The 21,504-nt window shown below is 32.5% G+C and overlaps 2 protein-coding genes and 2 pseudogenes across 3 annotated transcripts; all 4 read left to right on the top strand.

Annotated features, from left to right (window-relative positions):
- The first annotated feature begins 887 nt into the window (after positions 1-887).
- On the top strand, positions 888-12,034 carry LOC126764189 (60S ribosomal protein L15). 2 transcript variants are annotated; one of them, XM_050481980.1, is made up of 3 exons: positions 888-1,004; positions 1,251-1,572; positions 11,669-12,034. In XM_050481980.1, exons 2-3 carry the CDS (start codon positions 1,264-1,266, stop codon positions 11,972-11,974), a joined length of 615 nt encoding a protein of 204 aa, XP_050337937.1. In that variant the 5' UTR covers positions 888-1,004; positions 1,251-1,263; the 3' UTR covers positions 11,975-12,034. The 2 variants fall into 2 exon arrangements, with proteins under 2 accessions (XP_050337937.1, XP_050337936.1); XM_050481979.1 differs by lacking the exon at positions 11,669-12,034 and adding an exon at positions 4,311-4,676.
- A 5,170-nt stretch (positions 12,035-17,204) lies between these two features.
- Positions 17,205-19,070, top strand: LOC126764128 (adenosylhomocysteinase-like; annotated as a pseudogene).
- A 267-nt stretch (positions 19,071-19,337) lies between these two features.
- Positions 19,338-20,739, top strand: LOC126764087 (jerky protein homolog-like; annotated as a pseudogene).
- On the top strand, positions 20,654-21,272 carry LOC126764710 (uncharacterized; the record flags this gene model as incomplete). Its single annotated transcript, XM_050482362.1, has 1 exon — positions 20,654-21,272. A coding segment is annotated over one exon (450 nt), but the record flags the coding sequence as incomplete, so codon positions are not given.
- Positions 21,273-21,504: the final 232 nt, after the last annotated feature.

The following is a 21,504-nucleotide window of genomic DNA, read 5'->3' as shown; positions in this document are numbered from 1 at the left end:
TGTCAAAATACAAGTATTTACAGATATATAAATGGGTATATCGAATTCCGAGATTCTTACCTAATTTAAGTTTAAATGACTGGACTAAAAGTCGTTGCTGATAAGAGAAATGAATTCGAAGTCTATGAAAAACTGCTTTAAATATTTCAGAGATACAATAATATAAAACGACAGTTTTATACGACGAATTTGTGCACTTCCATGCTTATTGCACTGAAAAAAAGATGGATCAAAATTCACGTTCCGATATCCTGAAACTTTTGCGTGCAAACGACCTTAATAGAGAGTTTCCAAACGTAGAAATTGCATATCGATTATTTATTACTTTAGTTGTAACAAACTGTAGCTCAGAACGATCGTTTTCTTGTTTGAAAAGAGTTAAAAACTACTTACGTTCTACAATGAGTGCAAATAAACTCAATAGCTTAGCTATTCTATGCATCGAATCAGATGTACTTCAACGTTTAGATTGTGAAGATTTAATCGACCAATTTGCAATTCAAAAAGTCAGACGTGTTCGCCTGTGAAAAAAATTATTGTAATACAATTAGTAGTAAAGCTCAGTGCAAAATTTGTAGTTTTAAGAGCAAGAACCTATATTTTTTATATTATACTGAAGTAAAATATATTTCTATAATAAATTATTTGCAATACGTTAAATATTTTAATTTTTTTAAAACATAATATCAAATCTAAATAATTTTGAGTGAAATTTCAGTGACGGGGCGGCATTTTTTCCAATGCCCAATGGCGGCAAAAATTTAAATTCGGTCCTGCGAATACCCCTAATGTGTTTGTGCATCCGTCTTGCAAGAAAGTATTTGTGAATATATTGGATCCCTAAAAAAATTTATTGATCGTGTGTTGTACGGTAATTCATGTATTATTTACTTAAGCGTGTAAGCCGGGTGTAAGAGAGCTAAATATCCGCAAAACACTTTGCGGCCAACTCAACGATTTTCCTTTCTTTTAAGCTGTTGGCTTGTGTGAGGTGGACGTACAAGGTTTGTGCTCTAATTACATTTTAAGATCGTATTCGTTTGCATCGCGAAACTTCAATATTTTTTTTTTTTTGTTTTTTTGTACTTTTAAACTTAGTGATGATACTTGCTATGCACCACTCTGAACAACTTTTGGTGTTGATATAGTCATTCTGAATTTATATTGAAAAATGGGCTGCTTTTACTCATTTAAACCTGTACAAATAGACCGATGATGTGACTGTTGTTTAATATATTATTTGTTGCTAGGTCTATTTGAAGGATGGGCGCCTATCGTTATATGCAGGAATTATATAGGAAGAAGCAGAGCGATGTGATGCGTTATTTGCTTCGAATTCGAGTATGGCAATATAGACAACTTACGAAATTGCACAGGTCTCCTAGACCTACTAGGCCCGATAAGGCTCGACGTCTGGGATATCGTGCTAAGCAGGGATACGTTATTTACAGAATTCGTGTACGACGTGGTGGGCGTAAACGTCCGGTTCCGAAGGGATGTACCTACGGTAAACCAAAAAGTCATGGAGTGAATGAGTTAAAGCCATACCGTGGACTGCAGTCTATTGCCGAGGTAAATATGTGAATACATATATATTTTTTTTTATTCTAATTGAATTATGCCACACTGGCGTTAGAGAAAATTAATTTTGGTATGACATAAGAAACCAAAGTTGGGCGGTTTCCCGTTCGTGCTTCTATTAAATCAAAAGACTGGCTCCAACAAATTCGTACAAAAAAATCATACAACAATCTTATCGGTAAATGGAACATATCTGTACCTAAAGGGAGCATGAGGAGAATCAAATTCCAAATGAGATTTGATTATTCTTAAATTTATAGGAGTGCCATTGGGTAAATTTTAGAATAGCATCCCCGGATTTCGGGGATAAAATGGGTATCAATAGAAAGGTGACGTTCTCCAGATCACGAAAATATAAGTTTCGCGTAGAACTCCTTTTTGCAACTTTTTTTATTTTATAAAAAATTGCTAAAGATTTTTGCATTTTCAGTTTATGTATTTGGGGTATAAAGTTTTTGCTTATTTTCTTTCGTTGACAAATAGGCAGAGGGAAATGTTTAGTATCGCGCCGGTTTAGTATCGTCACGCCCCCTTATCGGAAAGAGGAAGCTTCGAACTTTTTAATAACTTTTTGGTGGACGTACCCAAAATTTGATAATGCGTCATATGCCCGCCAGCAGTCCGTCCGAATTACGCTTCCTTCAGCCACGTGCTTCTGTATCAAAGGTATTAAAATGTCCGCCGTTCGAAGATTGTCAGGACATACTTCGAGGCGTATGTCCTCGCTACCATCTTCAACCATCCCAAGGACCCAGTGTCCCTCTACGCGCCTGCCTAAAATGTAAAAAAAACCTAATTAAATTAAATTCATTGTATAAAGAAATAGTATTACCTTTATTGTACTTTCGCCGACCAAATTTACTTTCGTCGATCTGAACAGTTTTTCCCGGACCACCAATTTTTCCTTGTTCATATTGGTGGTCCAACTGGTATATTACCACGACCTCTCGGCAATAACTATACCAGTCTGATATTGTTGCAGATGACAAAGTTTTCCCCTCATTAGTATAGTCCTCGCGCAATACTTCTTCGCGGGACATACGGCACGCAAAGCAGTACATCAAAAAATATACTCGAGGGACACTGATGCGAACATTTTCAAACCATGTCCCCATGGTTATTGAAACACGTGGCATTTTTGTGCACGTGCCCCTGTAGCACACAAAATATCCAAATTTGCCCCCTTTCCGAATACTCTTTGAAACTTTGTGTACAGGGCACAATTGCTCTCTCGGTATTAAACCGTTTTCCTCCGCAAAACGGACTCCTTGGTCATGCGTGCGCAGCTCGGTGCCAACACGCATAAGGCTCCACTTAACCCGTGTGGACGGCGTTTCTAAAAAAAAATAATATATTCCAATATTAGAATATCTTATTATTTATTATTATTACTCACCATTTGCAATTTCGAACATTGTTTTATAATATTTTTGTTTCCAATAAAGCCGAATAACGCCAAATTTTAAAATATGGGTAAACATATGAAAAGTACTGTTATGCTTCACATCACACATATGTATTAGATAGATAGGGTGTATCAGATTTTTTTCGCATAGAACTCCTTTTTGCGTGGGCGGCCTTCGGCCGCGCTTCAAAAAAAAATAACCCTGGTCGGTCCAACACCCGGGTGTATCTTTTTGCGTTGGCGGCCTTCGGCCGCGCTTTAAAAAAATAACCCTGGCCGGTCCAACACCGGCTACGCCATCCACAGTATTTTAGCATTGAACACCTTTTCGCGTTCACTTCATACATTTATTGCTAACTGGGTTTAATTTATTCCCTTTTGTTCGTGCTTTCTCGGTAATTTGACAGTTGAAATTAGGCAGTCATTTTGGTTTTTCGCATTATTGAACTCAATGCAGAAAAAGGTGTATTTTATTTAAAGATTTACAAAGAAATTAACAATCAAAAGTAATTAAAAACATTACTAGTTATCCATAATTGGTTTGGTACGATGCACAACAGGTGAAAATACACTAGCATATATTGAGAAATTTGCAAAAAATAGAATTTTTTAAAGTGAATTTGTGTAAAAATTTGTGAACCGATTTTTATAAAATATGTTTTAAAATAAAGTTTGATAATTTAAGCACACATTCGTGTTTAAAATTTTCAATTCGGTTGTCTCGTTTAGGTACAGTGAGCCAAAATTAACCGGCGCGATACTAAACCCAACCCTAGGCAGATATGGCAATACCATTTATTTGCTAGTATGCAACCCTTTTCTTATTGTGCAAATGCCGAGAATTTGACTAAAATAAAATAATTAAAATAAAGCTTTATTTACAACAAATATTAAAAAAATTAATTACAGAAACGTTATATTGAAGTGTTACTAAGTGAAAAGTGCATACTATAAGTGAAAAAGTCATTCACAATATACAAATTATCAAGTTAAAAGTTGTGAATTTTTTAACTTTAAATACAAATACATATCTTAAAAACTATAAGTCAACAGCAACTATATATACATATGTATATATTTTCGTGATCTGGAGAACGTCACCTTTCCATTGATACCCATTTTATTCCCGAAATCCGGGGATGCTATTCTAAATCGCAGCCGTGCCATTATATATTATTCTTAAAAAATGATGACAACTAATTCATAATAAAATCGTGATGATTGATTTATTTAACTTCCTTAGATGTCTGATGTGAATTTAGAAATTTCAAATAATTTTTTTTATAACCAAGTGCATAGTTACATAAAATGTCTTTTCTTTTAGGAACGAGTTGGACGTAGACTTGGAGGCCTGCGAGTTTTGAATTCTTACTGGGTAGCTCAGGATGCTTCTTATAAATACTTTGAGGTTATTTTGGTGGATATTCATCATAATGCCATTAGGCGAGACCCAAAAATAAGTTGGCTTTGTAAACACGTTCATAAGCATCGTGAACTTCGAGGATTAACTTCAGCTGGTAAGAGCTCCCGTGGCATTGGTAAAGGATACCGTTATTCACAAACTATTGGAGGATCGCGTCGCGCTGCATGGAAACGAAAGAATACTTTGCAAATGCATCGTAAACGCTAATGCTGAAACAATGTATTTATTTAATATATTACGAAATATATTAAAACTGTTCAACATAAAGTTCTATTGTTATTTGCATCTGTTGCTTAAGGCTGTTAGCCTTACTATATTAATGTATACGTCTTAGAAATAACATCAATTGAATGTTATTTCCATAATGAAAATTCAACAAAAAAGACAGTTGAATTTTCGTTTAGTTCAGAATTTTCGCCATATAGGACATGCAGACCCATCATACCTTTGTGCTATGGCGCCTATTATCTATTCAATTATTGTGATATTTTGTTCGTTATTTACACTGGCGATTGATTGAGTGATAGTAAACTTTCAATTATCACCACTTTATTTATTGGAAATAAATCAAGTTTTCGAATTGTGTTAAAACTACCATAGTTTTGCTTTATTAATTCCTTATTTGGCACAATTCCGATTTCTTTGGCGCAGCAATCTGAAGGTAAATTAAACTACAAACATTTGAATAAATCCACATTTTACACTTTTAACAGTTTTTTACCGAAGAAATCTTTATTTTAAAAATTACATTTTACACTCGTAGTGAACATCATGTGTGTGCTAAAATTACGACGAAATGGAGCGCTGCCATGTGATAATAAGGAAATTCGCTGAAATGCCTTTTTTCCCAAAAATTCCTCTATCCATTCATATGGATATGTTCTTTATTTAATTTAATAAACAAATATATAATAATATTTAACCATTTTATAATGAAAACTCAAACTTTGTTTGAATATTAGTGCAAGATAACCAAAAAATACAACCACTTTATAATGAAACTCAATATATTTTTTTATTTTAACGCAAAAGGAGTACTACGCGAAAGTATTTCAGTCACCCCGGGTATTCGCTCGACCAGGGTTATTTTTTTAAAGCGCGGCCGAAGGCCGCCAACGCAGAAAGGAGTACTACGCGAAAGTACTTCAGTCACCCCGGATATTCGCTCGACCAGGGTTATTTTTTTAAAGCGCGGCCGAAGGCCGCCAACGCAGAAAGGAGTACTACGCGAAAGTACTTCAGTCACCCCGATATGATATAAATTTTACAATATTATTATAGATTTTTACTTATTTATTTTTATTAAACATAAATCGCATATTATACATATACATACATATCGTCACCTGAAATGCAAAATAACGTAACATTTTCGGAAATTTACAGAGGCATGAATGAAACACGAAATAAAATGGAACATGAGTGAAACAAAATTTTAGTATTGGTTAAAACTAGTTCATATTTGATCGTAGAACCAGAAAATGTTGAACATATGTAATATTATGTATGTAATTTGAAGTAGTGAAGCGTAATCAATAAGACATTCAATTTCGAATTTTTTGATGATACGTTATTTTGCATTTTAGGTGACGATATGTATGTATAGTATATCATCACCTGAAATGCAAAATAACGTATCATCAAAAAATTCGAAATTGAGTGTCTTATTGATTACGCTTCACTACTTCAAATTACATACATAATATTACATATGTTCAACATTTTCAGGTTCTGCGGTCAGATATAAACCAGTTTTAACCAATATTAAAATTTTATTTTACTCATGTTCCATTTTATTTCGTTTTTCATTCACGCCACTGTAAATTTCCGAAAATGTTGTTACGTTATTTGCATTTCAGGTGACGATATATGTATACATATGCATATATACATGTGTATATGGAACAAGTTTTCACAACTCAATATTATAACTTGAAAACTGTTGGAAAGTATTTTTTATTATAATTAATAAAGAAAAAAGAATCACGCAAAAGAACAAACAAAGAAAAATCGTTAAGAATCCTACAAATTCGGTGTTTGAGATGTGGCAACGCTCGTTTTCCTCATAATTGTAAACAATCTAGCCTTTGCAACGATGAGTGTTCTAAGTGATTTTTAAATTAATAAATATAGGTAAAATATTACAAAATAAAAGTGAAATGTGAACTTATTTCAATCTTTAAAGTGTATATTTAAATATAACAAGAGAAAAATGTGAAAAAATGTAGAGAAACATAGAGTAATAACATGTTTTCTTAGTGCAAATTTTTGAATCTTTAAACGTGAATATTTCAAAAAATATTAGTTATTTTTACATTATTTTTGGATATTCCTCCTCTGGAGAAGCTACCCTATCCGCACATACCCCATTTATATGGAAATTCGTTTTTTTTACCCCGTCGCCAAAGTAATCGGAATCGTGCCGAAATTACTTTTTACATAGAGCGCTGCCATATGATAAGCAAATATGTGCAATTCCCTGAAATTTCTCTTTTCGCTATAATTCCTCTTTCTTTATTTAGCAATCTTAGTGGCTGGGATTTAGAATAGCATCCCCGGATTTCGGGAATAAAATGGGTATCACTGGAAAGGTAACGTTCTCCAGATCACGAAAATATATACATATATATAGTTGCCGCTGACTTATAGTTTTAAAGATATTTGCATTTAAAATTGAAAAATTGACAACTTTTACATTGATAATTTGTATATTGTGAATAACTTTTCACTCATATTATGCACTTTTCACTTACTAACACTTCACTACAACGTTTCTGTATATTAATTTTTTTAATATTTGTTGTAATTAAAGCTTTATTTTATTATTTTCTTTTAGTTACAATTCTCTGCATTTGCAGAATAAGAAAAGGGTTGCCATGGTTATTTTTTTCCACGCCGCGCTTCAAAATTCTGTATATTAATTTTTTTAATATTTGTTGTAAATAAAGCTTTATTTTAATAATTTTATTTTAGTAACAATTCTCTGCATTTGCACAATAAGAAAAGGGTTGCCATGGTTATTTTTTTCCGCGCCGCGGATTCGGTTGTACGATTTAATGAGGACAGCGTGTCGTTTTAAGACAATATCGAATTTTCTTTTATTAAAACGTGTTTATTTGCAGAGATAAGGTAAGAATAATATTTTCAGTTTTAATATCAATCATTTAGAACCAGATTTTTTTCTTTATTGAATAGATATGGGGCAGGGTAAGCACTGCGATCCGAAATCTCGAGAACATATTAAAAACTTGGTGAAACAGGGGAATTCGTACAGAAAAGTTGCGAATTTACTTAATATTTCAAAAACAATGGTTGAAAAAGCAGTTAAGTGGATTCCCAAGATTGAAACACGCGGCAGGAAGCCTAAAATAACTCTGTCCACCAAAAAAAGGATAATTCACTGTGTTAAAAAGAATCCATTTATCTCATCCAAACAAATTAAATGTGATTTGAATATTGATGTTGACCCGTCAACTATCCGCAAAGTGCTCATTAAGGAAAATCTCAATTCCCGAAGTCCTAGAAAAGTGCCTATGTTATCGAAAAAGAACGTGCAACAAAGACTAAAGTTTGCTGAAGAACATGTGCTTTGGTCTAAGGAGAAATGGCGTAATATTCTTTGGTCTGACGAAACAAAAATAAATTTGTTTAATTCTGATCGAGGTATTCATCATGTTAGAAGACCACCAAACGCAGCTTACAATCCTAAATATACCATAAAAACCGTTAAACATGGTGGCGGAAACATTATGGTCTGGGGATCGTTTTCATACAACGGTGTGGGGCCGCTCCATCGCATACAGGGTATTATGAAGGCAACCGATTATGTAGAAATTCTTCAAGAATGTATGCTACAGTACGCTGAAGATAATATGCCCCTTAGGTGGATATTTCAGCAAGATAATGACCCCAAACACACAGCTAAGTGTACAAAAGAGTGGTTTAGGGTCAATAACATTGATGTAATGGAGTGGCCTCCGCAGTCCCCGGATCTAAATCCAATAGAAAATTTGTGGAATACAATGAAAGCGTCAATAAGAGGAAAGTGCCCAAGTAACAGTGACGAGCAACTTATTCAGGATTCCTGGAACGCATCCCGGTTTCCGTCTGCCACAATCTAGTTGATTCCATGCCGAAGCGGTGTCGATCAGTTTTAAACAACAAAGGATTTTCAACAAAATATTAAACAATTTAGAAAAGTATTTAAACACAATTGAATGAAAACTATTTCGTTTTTCTTATTTAATATTGTTGTTTTTTTAGTTAAACTAGAAGTGTCCTTATTTTTTTTCACATGATAATATCTCAGATTATAAGAAAAATGAAAATAAAATAAAATAATTTGCCATATCTGGGTAAAACTATACAAAAAACCTTTTCCCAATTTGTTTACAATAATTTAGCTTGGTTCACTTCTTTTAATTCCCTCCCATTTTTGGATCCACATAAACTTCACTCACCGCAGGCCACTGTCCTTATTATTTTTCACATAACTGTATCTTTAAAACTATGAGTCAGCGGCAACTATATATATGTATATATTTTCGTGATCTGGAGAACGTTACCTTTCCAGTGATACCCATTTTATTCCCGAAATCCGGGGATGCTGTTCCAAATTTTACCCATCTTAGTTCTAATAAAAACAAGCTTCTATAAATTATATTTCAAATTAAAATGAGTATAAACAATCTTTCCGTGCATTTGGAGGCACGATTCCGATTACTTTGGCGGATGGGTAAAAAAACCGAATTTCCGTGTAAATGGGGTATGTGCGGATAGGGGAGCTTCTCCAGAGAAGGAATATCCAAAAATAATATAAAAATAACTTTTATTTTTTAAAATATTTACTATTAAAAGTTCAAAAATTTGCACTAATAACGCATGGTATTTCTCTATGTTTCACTAAGTTTTTTTTACGTTTTTCACTTTGTATATTCAAATATACATTCTAAACATTGAAATAAGTTCACATTTCACTTTTATTTTGCTATATTTTACCTAAATTTATTAATTTAAAAATTACTTAGCACACTCACGTTGAAAAGGTTGGCACAATTCCGATTTCTTTGGCGCCGCGATTTGAAGGTACCATTGGAAAGAGGAAGTCCTCCTGATTAAAAAATATAGGTAGGTTATAGGTACCGCAAACGCTTAGTTTACGAGATATTCGACCTTAAAGTTCAAAAAATCGCAAAATTCGAACATTTCAAGAAGCTATTTCACCACGTTAAATTACACTATAATCTTTTAAATAAATCCACATTTTACACTTTAAGCAGGTTTTTTATTTAAAAAAATCTTTACTTTAAAAATTACACTTTACACTCGTTTGAACCTCATTTGTTTACCAAAAATTACGAAGAAATGGAGCGCTGCCATGTGATGACAAGGCAATTCGCTGAAATTCTTTTTTTTTTTTTCTTTTTCGCAAAAGTTCCTCTATTCATGCATATGGATATTTTCTTTTTTAAATTTATTAAGCAAATAAGTAATATTATATACATGTATTAGTAATATTATATAACAATATTATATATAAGTACATATTTATAAGTAATATTATATAATAATGTTACGTAATAAAGTGTAAGGTTACAGTACAGTACGAAAATTCAAATTTTGTTTCAATATGTATGAGTGCATGATAACCGTTAAATATAACCACTTTATATCCAAAACTCATATTTAAAATATAATAATATATATATCGTCACCTAAAATACATACAAATTGAAATCGCTGACAGATATAATAACCAAAATGTATAAATTTTATAACGAAAACTTAAATTTTGTTTGAATATTGGATATAAAGTGGCTATATTTTTTAGTTATCATGCACTCATATTGAAACAAAATTTGAGTTTTGGATATAAAGTAGTTATATTTTTTGGTTTTATTGGTTATGCACTCAAACTCATATTTTAAATATAATATATATATATATGTATATCGTCACCTAATATACAAACCAATGTATCATAAAAAATAAATGGAAATCGCTGACAGAAATAATAATCAAAATTTATCAATTTTATAACGAAAACTTAAATTTTGTTTATATATGAGTGCATAATAACCAAAGAATATAACCACTTTCACCACTTTATAGCAAAAAGTCAATATATTTTTTTATTTTTAACACAGAAAGGAGTACTACGCGAAAGTACTTTAGTCACCCCGGGTATTCGCTCGCCCAGAGTTATTTTTTTTAGAGCGCGGCCGAAGGACGCCAACGCAGAAAGGAGTACTACGCGAAAGTACTTCAGTCACCCCGGGTATTCGCTCGGCCAGGGTTATTTTTTTAGAGCGCGGCCGAAGGCCGCCAACGCAGAAAGGAGTACTTCGCGAAAGTACTTCAGTCACATAAATTACGTATTACACACATACATATGTAGAAAGTATTTTTTTATAGTTTATATAGAAAAAAGAATCACGCGATAAAACAAACAAAGAAAAATTGTTAAAAATCCTACATATTTACTGTTTAAGATGTGGCAAGGCTCGTTTTACTCATAATTGTAAACATATGTACATATATGTGATTTGTGTGACTGAAGTACTTTCGCGTAGTACTCTTTTCTGCGTTGGCAACCTTCGGCCGCTCTCTAAAAAAATAACTCTGGTCGAGCGAATACCCGGGGTGACTGAATTACTTTCGCGTAGTACTCCTTTCTGCGTTAAATATAAAAAAAATATATTGAGTTTACATTATAATGTGGTTAAAGTGGTTATATTTTTTGGTTATCTTGCCCTCATTGAAATAAAATTTGAGTTTTCGTTATAAAATGGTTAAATTTTGGTTATTATATCTGTCAGCGATTTCCATTTATTTTTCATAATACGTTGTTTTATATATTAGGTGACATTATATATTATATTATATTATTATATAATATTATTATATAATATTACTTATTTGTTTATTAAATTAAATAAAGAACATATCCATATGCATGGATAGAGGAATTTTCGGGAAAAAATTAATTTCAGCGAATTTCCTTATTATCACATGGCAGCGCTCCATTTCGTCGTAATTTTTAGCACAAACATGATGTTCACTACGAGTGTAAAATGTAATTTTTAAAATAAAGATTTCTTAGGTAAAAAAACTGCTAAAAGTATAAAATGTGGATTTATTTAAAAAATCGTGATGATTGATTTATTTAACTTCCTTAGATGTCTGATGTGAATTTAGAAATTTCAAATAATTTTTTTTATAACCAAGTGCATAGTTACATAAAATGTTTTTTCTTTTAGGAACGAGTTGGACGTAGACTTGGAGGCCTGCGAGTTTTGAATTCTTACTGGGTAGCTCAGGATGCTTCTTATAAATACTTTGAGGTTATTTTGGTGGATATTCATCATAATGCCATTAGGCGAGACCCAAAAATAAGTTGGCTTTGTAAACACGTTCATAAGCATCGTGAACTTCGAGGATTAACTTCAGCTGGTAAGAGCTCCCGTGGCATTGGTAAAGGATACCGTTATTCACAAACTATTGGAGGATCGCGTCGCGCTGCATGGAAACGAAAGAATACTTTGCAAATGCATCGTAAACGCTAATGCTGAAACAATGTATTTATTTAATATATTACGAAATATATTAAAACTGTTCAACATAAAGTTCTATTGTTATTTGCATCTGTTGCTTAAGGCTGTTAGCCTTACTATATTAATGTATACGTCTTAGAAATAACATCAATTGAATGTTATTTCCATAAGGAAAATTCAACAAAAAAGACAGTTGAATTTTCGTTTGGTTCAGAATTTTCGCCATATAGGACATGCAGACCCATCATACCTTTGTGCTATGGCGCCTATTATCTATTCAATTATTGTGATATTTTGTTCGTTATCTACACTGGCGATTGATTGAGTGATAGTAAACTTTCAATTATCACCACTTTATTTATTGGAAATAAATCAAGTTTTCGAATTGTGTGAAAACTACCATAGTTTTGCTTTATTAATTCCTTATTTGGCACAATTCCGATTTCTTTGGCGCAGCGATCTGAAGGTGCCGTTGTAAAGAGGAAGTCCTGATTAAAAAATATATAGCGTTATAGGTGCTGCAAACACTTAGTTTTCGAGATATTCGACTTCAAAGTTTAAAAATTCCCATAGTTCGAACATTTAAAAAAGCTATTTCACGACATTAAACACACATTTTTTACGTCAAAATAATTAAATTAAACTACAAACATTTGAATAAATCCACATTTTACACTTTTTGCAGGTTTTTTTTACCTAAGAAATATTTATTTTAGAAATTACTTTTTACATAGAGCGCTGCCATATGATAAGCAAATATGTGCAATTCCCTGAAATTTCTCTTTTCGCTATAATTCCTCTTTCTTTATTTAGCAATCTTAGTGGCTGGGATTTAGAATAGCATCCCTGCATTTCGGGAATAAAATGGGTATCACTGGAAAGGTAACGTTCTCCAGATCACGAAAATATATACATATCTATAGTTGCCGCTGACTTATAGTTTTAAAGATATTTGCATTTAAAATTGAAAAATTGACAACTTTTACATTGATAATTTGTATATTGTGAATAACTTTTCACTTATATTATGCACTTTTCACTTACTAACACTTCACTACAACGTTTCTGTACATAAATTTTTTTAATATTTGTTGTAATTAAAGCCGCGATTTTTTGTACCATTGGAAAGAGGAAGTCCTCCTGATTAAAAAAATCGCAAAATTCGAACATTTCAAGAAGCTATTTCACCACGTTAAACCCACTTTATTCACATTTTTCTCTTCAAATTACTTAAATTACACTATAATCTTTTAAATAAATCCACATTTTACACTTTAAGCAGGTTTTTTATTTATCTTTTGAACCTCATTTGTTTACCAAAAATTACGAAGAAATGGAGCGCTGCCATGTGATGACAAGGCAATTCGTTGAAATCCTTTTTTTTTTCTTTTTCGCAAAAATTCCTCTATTCATACATATGGATATTTTCTTTTTTAAATTTATTAAGCAAATAAGTAATATTATATACATGTATTAGTAATATTATATAACAATATTATATATACATATGTTGTTCAGATTTCTGAACAGTTCTTAACGGCTACAATTGTAAATGAGATATTTTTGTAAATCTGTGTAGAAACAGATATCATTTTTCAAATATTTACATATATGCATTATCGCTAAAATATAAAAACATAGTCCTAAATATAAATATGTATGTACAAATACCCATTGCAATGCTACATGGTATGGGGTTGTTTTCAAGTGCACATGCACATTTGTATATAATTGCCTAAATGCATATCTTAGGTCAATATGTTATCGTAAGTAAATATCTTTGTTTGTTAATTGTTGAGTGCATACGTATTGCATATAAATGTATGTATGTATCTCTATGCGTTTGTTTATGTATTTACTTTGTACTGCCTCAACACTGGCGAAGATAAGCCTGCTAAACTATTAAAGGATAAGAAAAACGTATGTATGCCGTTAGGAACATTTATGCTTAAGATATATGTACATACTTCCGTATGTACAGTAGATTAGTATTAAGATATGTGTATGCACTCTGCATGTGGTGCATACACAAATTAGGATAAGAAATTTTATAAATAAAGGAGCTCTGGGCAACCAGAGCTGAGTACAATTTTTATAACCGAACCCTTCGCGTTATTATTTCTAACAATTTGGTGACCCCGTAGTTTTTAAAACACGCGAGTGAAATTAAAAAAAAAAAAAAAAGTTTTTAAAATATTGAAAGTGAAAGTGTGTTTAAAAAAAAAAAAAATTTCTTTGTTTTTGAAAAAGTGTGTTCAAAAAAGTGTTTAAAAAAGTGTTTAAAAAAAAAAAAATAAATAAAAAGTTAATATATATATATATTAGATATATTATAATAATATTTAAAAAAAAAAAAACGAAGTGAATTAAAAACAATCAACTTTAAAACAACAAAATTTACCATACCACATTCAATACAATACAATTGTTTATTTTATTTTTGGGAAGATGGAGAACCAAATAAAATTAGCAGAAGAACTTCAAAAACTTCATTTTAAGTCCATGAGTATGGATATAAATGAAGATTTAGAAAATTTGGAAAAACTCCGAGATAGTTTGGACAAAAAATGGTCAGAGTTTCAACGAAACCATTTAGAATTGTCCAAAGATCCCAAAAATAAAAAAGAAAATTATTTTAAAAATGACGTAGAAGGTTCGGTAGGCACGCTTTATTTGACAGCGCACGCCAAGTTAAGCGAATTGATCGCTATTATTAAAGAAAATAGTGCTCCCAGGAAAATGGAATGCCTTCCAAATCCTGGTTTAGTTCGCAGGCTTCAATTCTTATTAACAGAATTAGAAAAGAATATTGAAGACTGCGAATTAAACGAAATAGTCTCTCTAGACGGAATAGAGAGACTTATAGAAAAAACTCGTGATACTGTGCTTGAATTTATTAGCCAGCACGAAAATGATGAGTTAACGAGTAAATTCTATGATTTAAGAAATAGATTTTACAAACTTAAATTAAAATCCATTAGCAAAAAAAATGCTACTAATTTTACGCTGCCTCAAGTAGACATTCCCATCTTTTCAGGAGATTACGCTCAGTGGCAAACTTTTAAAGAATTGTTTGAGAAACTCGTAGTCTCTCAAAATGTTTCAGACACATATAAAATGTGTATTTTAAAAACAAAATTAAGAGGATCGGCTGCAAGTTGTATTGCAAATTTGCCTTCAACCTCGACAAATTTTTCAGTTGCCTGGAACCTTCTTAACGAAAAATTTACAAATAAAAGGTTACTCGCAAATACCTATTTTAAACAAATTTTAGATGCACCAGTAGTGACTGAGACTGCTTTTAGTGTACGAAATTTTCAAGAAAAAATTTCTGAAAGTACACAAGCATTGGAAAGTCTCAGTTTGTCTGCAGATAATTTGTTGCAAGCTTTATTAAATTATACGCTTGTGCAAAAATTAGACAGCAATTTAAGACTTAGGTATGAAAATTCCCTTAAAAATCCTAAGGAAATACCTAGCTTAAATTCACTACAATCGTTTCTGAATCATGAAGGGAATGCACTAGAAGCAGCACAAGCTTCAAAAACATCACCAAAATTTCAAAATGCAGAATTTAAATGCATAATGGGATGTAATAATTCACACAATATATTTTATTGTTATAAATTTAAAGCTCTGTCTACTCAAGACAAATGGGATGCAGTAATTAAAAACAAATTATGCACCAAATGTCTTAAAACAGGGCACAATATAAAAGATTGTAAAGGCGATAGTTGCCTCACATGTCAAGGAAACCATCATTTATGGCTCCACAAAGACAAATCCGTTAAAGCAAAAAGCACAGTGATTAAAAATACTAAAAATGCGAAATTAAAAAATGATTCTAAAAATGTCCTGCTAACCACAGCAATTGTTGGTATAAAAGGTCATGATGGAAGAGTAATAAAGGCACGTGCTTTATTAGATAGTGGGTCTCAAGTTCACCTTATAACCAAAGAACTAAAAAATAAATTAAAACTTCCTTCCAGAACAGAATCTATGACCATTGAAGGAGTTGGTCAAAACAGAACAAATGCAAATGAAAGAGTTAATCTTCATTTAAAATCATTAACAGATCATTTTGAAGCAAATTTACACACCGTTGTTGTACAAAAGATTGTGTCCAATGTGCCCTCGGAACACATAAAAGTTAAAACAATTCCAGAAAATATAAAGCTGGCCGACCCTTCATTTAATGTTCCGGGTAAGATTGACTTACTTTTAGGTGCGGACATATTTTTTGATTTAATAAAAGAAGAAAAAATAACTGTTGAAAATATGAATTACAAACTCCAGAACAGTGTGTTTGGGTGGTTGATATACGGATCAACCAACATAAGCCCCAAATTAGCTCATTGTGGTGTTGTAACACATATAGATAAAAAATTAGATTATCAACGAAAAAAGTTTGGGAAATTAAAATCCCTTGAAAGATATTTTAATAAAACTAAAAAAGAAACACAGTACGAGAAATGCTTTCGTAATAATTTAAAATTTAATGCAGATAGTAAATTTACTGCAGCTTTTCAATTTGAAAAGAAAAATATAAACTTAGGAGATTCTTCTTCACAAACAAAAAGAAGATTAATCTCTCAAGATAGAAAATTTAAAAATAATAAACCACGAAAAAGAAATAAATGCAAAGTTTCTTTTGAAAATATTGAAAGTGGTACATTTGTATTTTTTAAAGAACAAAATATTCCACCATTGCAGTGGAAGAAAGGACGAATTGAAAACGTCATTTTATGCCAAGATTGCAAATGTGGACGTAAGGATAAGCCATGGCACATCGTAAAGAGCGATGCACATTGTTTACCCTTTTCCTACTGAAGAAAAAATATTCAAATAATTAATAAAAAGAGATGCGGTCGACTCGAGCTAAAAAAGAAGAAAAAGAATAACCTTATATTTATTTTGTTAAATTTACTTATAGTTTTACTATGTTGTAAATGTTTAGATATAATATATTTAAAAAAAAAATATTTCTGAAGTATTTTTTGAAAAGAGTGCCGGTTGGGTTGACTTGGACAGCGTGGGATAGAATTGTCCACATCGATCTAGTTCAATATTTGGTTGAAAGGCAGCAAATACCAAATTCACTGAAATATTTAAAATACTCAACAAGTGAACTCAATGATTCAGCAGCTGCACAACAAATACTTATTGAACAGCCTCACGACATCATCGCGTTCACGGGGAGGAGGATGAAAAGGAAGACTAGGTCAGTGTTACCCTTCAAAAGATGATGAATGAAGAATACTTATGAAGTATTGAACTGACCTTATTGTTCTCAGATGGTCAGCTTGTGAACTTGATTTTCGATAATGGTGGTAAATTGACCAACTCAGTGCATGAAAAGTGCCCACAATACCCGAAGGGCGTCAAGGATTTGAACGAAAAATCTACAACCGATGTACACAAATTATATAAATTGGTGAAGGAGAGACGTCTCGGTGCGCCTGCCATCAACGTCAACGACTCGGTGGCCAAGAGTACATTCTATAATCTTTTGGTTATCGCGAGTAGTTAATTGATGGTATAAAACGGCCCACCGATGTGATGATTGCTGGCAAAGTGTGCTGTGTTGCTGGTTATATGATATTGGCAAAAGTTGTGTATAACCTCTGCGTTGTTTCGGCGGAATCGTTATTTTCACTGAAAAAGATTATATCATTGCTTTGCAAGCGGCTATGAAGTAACCACCATGGAGCAAGCATACAAAGAAGCTATTATCTTCGTAACAACAACTGTTTGCAAGGACATTATTACTGGCGCACATTTTGAACACATGCCCGACGATACGATCGTTTGTAATATTGGTAATTTCGATTGTGAAATCGACGTCGCATTTTTGAATGCAACGCCAAAGAGAAAATTATTATCAAACTCCAAGTCTATCGTTATACACTATCCAATGGTAATTATTTTGTTTTACTATTACTTTGTTTACCGAAGGACGTCTGGTAAATTTGGGCTTCGCGCACGGTCATCCCAGGTTGAGATGTTCAACTCGTTCAGAAATCAAGTGGTGGCACAAATCGAATTGTGGATCAAGGCTGACAAATACAACATAGATTTGCATATGTTCCCGAAAATACTCGACGAAGAGATCACCAGTTTACACTTGGAGAAATTGGGCATACGACCTGAAAAGTCCCGTGATTAAATTCGAAACACTTGGACTTAGAATGGCATAATATGGTGCATTACGGCATGAATACTGACAACCTAATTATATTAATTGTTGGTGCAGTCATCGTTACACTAGTCCTACAACGCATCTGTAATTCAGCAAGGCACTAAGGCACTCATTTCCGCTAGGAAGATATATCTTACGAAATTAATTATTAATATTAAAAATTTAAATTGTATACAATAAAAATTGGAAATATATTAGAAAAATTATTACGAGTTTGATCCGCAAATCTTGTAAAGAAAAATGTAATTAATATGCCCAAGATTTATAAATATGTACTTGAATTATTTTGAAGTGTAAACACTTCAACGTGGGCAGTATGTTCAGATTTCTGAACAGTTCTTAACGGCTACAATTGTAAATGAGATATTTTTGTAAATCTGTGTAGAAACAGATATCATATTTCAAATATTTACATATATGCATTATCGCTAAAATATAAAAACATAGTCCTAAATATAAATATGTATGTACAAATACCCATTGCAATGCTACATGGTATGGGGTTGTTTTCAAGTGCACATGCACATTTGTATATAATTGCCTAAATGCATATCTTAGATCAATATGTTATCGTAAGTAAATATCTTTGTTTGTTAATTGTTGAGTGCATACGTATTGCATATAAATGTATGTATGTATCTCTATGCGTTTGTTTATGTATTTACTTTGTACTGCCTCAACACTGGCGAAGATAAGCCTGCTAAACTATTAAAGGATAAGAAAAACGTATGTATGCCGTTAGGAACATTTATGCTTAAGATATATGTACATACTTCCGTATGTACAGTAGATTAGTATTAAGATATGTGTATGCACTCTGCATGTGGTGCATACACAAATTAGGATAAGAAATTTTATAAATAAAGGAGCTCTGGGCAACCAGAGCTGAGTACAATTTTTATAACCGAACCCTTCGCGTTATTATTTCTAACATATGTATAAGTAATATTATATAATAATGTTACGTAATAAAGTGTAAGGTTACAGTACAGTACGAAAATTCAAATTTTGTTTCAATATTTATGAGTGCATGATAGCCGTAAAAATTTCAATTTGTATGTATATCGCGCAAAAGTACTGCTCTAAAGTTAACTTTGGGTTAACTTTTTTGAGCTTTTCTATTTTTTCAAGCCCAACCGTTTGTTTGGCAAAAAAAACAAGCTCGGTTATTCCCCTCATTGCTATGTATTCCCCGAATTTCTATGTAAAAATTATAGTCGGTATCGCGAGGTACATATATACGTAGTGTGTCATGAGCGTTTAAACTTGCGAGTTGTTTATGGTTAGTGTGTTAAAAAATGCCAACAAAGCAGAGAAAATCATTGCAAATCAGATTAAATTTGCGTCAAAAAGCTGAGATTTTAAGAAAACTCGATGAAGTTATTCATGGAAATCGATTGGCGTTGGATTATAATGTATCTAAGGCGGCCATCTCAAAAATAAAGAAAAAACGTCATGAAATTTTGGAGGCAGTGGCAAACACACATGAAGTTGCAACCAAGAAAAGTTTACATAAATCGGAATATCCCGTTCTTGAGGCAAGGTTGTATAAATGGTTCTTAAGCCAAAGACAGCGTAATTGTGCAATGAGTGGTCCAATTTTAAAGGCAAGAGCCAAGCTCGAATTTGCCAAATTGCACACAGGAAAACAATTTCAAAGTGATGGATGGCTTGCAAATTTCAAGAAAAGATTCGGTATTCGCCACTTAAAAATTTGTGGGGAAAGCCTCTCAAGGGACAAGTCAGGAATAACACCGTTCATTCATAATTTCCGGGCAAAAATGAATGAAATAGAAATTTCGGACATGCAGCTTTATAACGCAAATGAATCTGGATTATTTTATCGTTTCCTGCCCGATAAAACATTTGTCGCGGCAAACGAAAAGACGGCACCTGGCCGAAAAATAGCAAAGGATACAATCACATTTATGTTGTGTGCGAACGCATAAGTTGAAACCATTGATAAGTGGTAAATCCGCAAACCCCTGTTGCTTCAAGGGGTTTGAAAACCCATTGGAATATGCTAACTCGCAAAAGTCTTGGATGAATTCAGAGCTATTCTTCCGCTGGTTCCATCATTCCTTTATTAAGCAGGTAAATTTATTTTTTCTATCCTTTAAAATTTTTAAGTGTGCCAAAATATTTGTCAGGTTCGCAAATTTTCTGCTGAAAATAATTTACCACCAAGGGCATTATTGCTGATTGACAACTGTACTGCACATAAGCCAATTGACAAGTTACAGTCAGATGATGGAAACATTGCGGCAATGCTTTTACCACCTATCGTGACAGCTGTTTTGCAGCTCATGGATCAAAATCCCATAAGACTAGTCAAGTTAGAATACCGGGCTAAACTGTTATGGAACATTGTAGCACAAGAAAACATTCCGGTTGAGAATATTTTGAAAGGGCATTCAATTCGTGATGCCATCTTGCTGCTTAAATTAGCATGGGATGAATTGCCAAGAGCTGTGCTTATAAAAGCTTAGAAAAATATAAAACAGTGGGACGATGATCAATACGACAGCGAAGACGAAATTCCATTGCTTACATTGATTAGATCAAATAGTTCTCACGATGATACACATCGAGAGGTACCATCGTTATTGTCCAAGGTGGGTGGTGTTAACGTCAGCAGTGAAGACATCGAAAATTGGAACGACGATCAAAATACGGAAGATGATGAAGATTTCGAAGTGTCTAACAATGAAGATGAAGAACCAGTTGTCGAGGAAGATATGCAACAACAGAAAGTCAGTTTTTCCGAAGCAGTTGAATGCATCAATACCTTGATAAAGTGGTATGAAAACAATAATGATGCAAATCAGATATCACATCTTATTAATATGCGTACGAAAATTGTCAGGAGCTATTACACAAAAGAAAAGAAACAAACAAGTCTCGACCGCTTCTTTAAACCAGCCCTTATATGTATAATGTGAAAAAGTACAAACTAAATCTAAGTTTATGTTGAACGTATTATATCACCAAAATTATGTTTATTTCCGTGTTTTTTTTTCAAAATCGAAGCCCCTTTGGAAAAGTTAATATTTCGGAAAAGTAAAATACCTTTGGTACATTTTGGTTAACTTTTTCGCGATTCTACTGTATATATATATCGTCACCTAATATACAAACCAATGTATCATAAAAAATAAATGGAAATCGCTGACAGAAATAATAATCAAAATTTATCAATTTTATAACGAAAACTTAAATTTTGTTTGAATATGAGAGCATAATAACCAAAGAATATAACCACTTTCACCACTTTATAACAAAAAGTCAATATATTTTTTTATATTTAACGCAGAAAGGAGTACTACGCGAAAGTACTTCAGTC

This window comes from Bactrocera neohumeralis, unplaced genomic scaffold (genome assembly GCF_024586455.1).
Source record: "Bactrocera neohumeralis isolate Rockhampton unplaced genomic scaffold, APGP_CSIRO_Bneo_wtdbg2-racon-allhic-juicebox.fasta_v2 cluster09, whole genome shotgun sequence".
NCBI lineage: Eukaryota > Metazoa > Arthropoda > Insecta > Diptera > Tephritidae > Bactrocera > Bactrocera neohumeralis.
This window is presented reverse-complemented; position numbering and strand designations above follow the sequence as displayed.

Bases quoted from the DNA above. Each gene is read 5' to 3' on its own strand.
- LOC126764189 (XM_050481980.1), top strand. From the start codon at position 1,264: ATGGGCGCCTATCGTTATATGCAGGAATTATATAGGAAGAAGCAGAGC. The intron at 1,573-11,668 runs GTAAATATGTGA...TTTTTCTTTTAG, and splicing joins GACTGCAGTCTATTGCCGAG to GAACGAGTTGGACGTAGACT.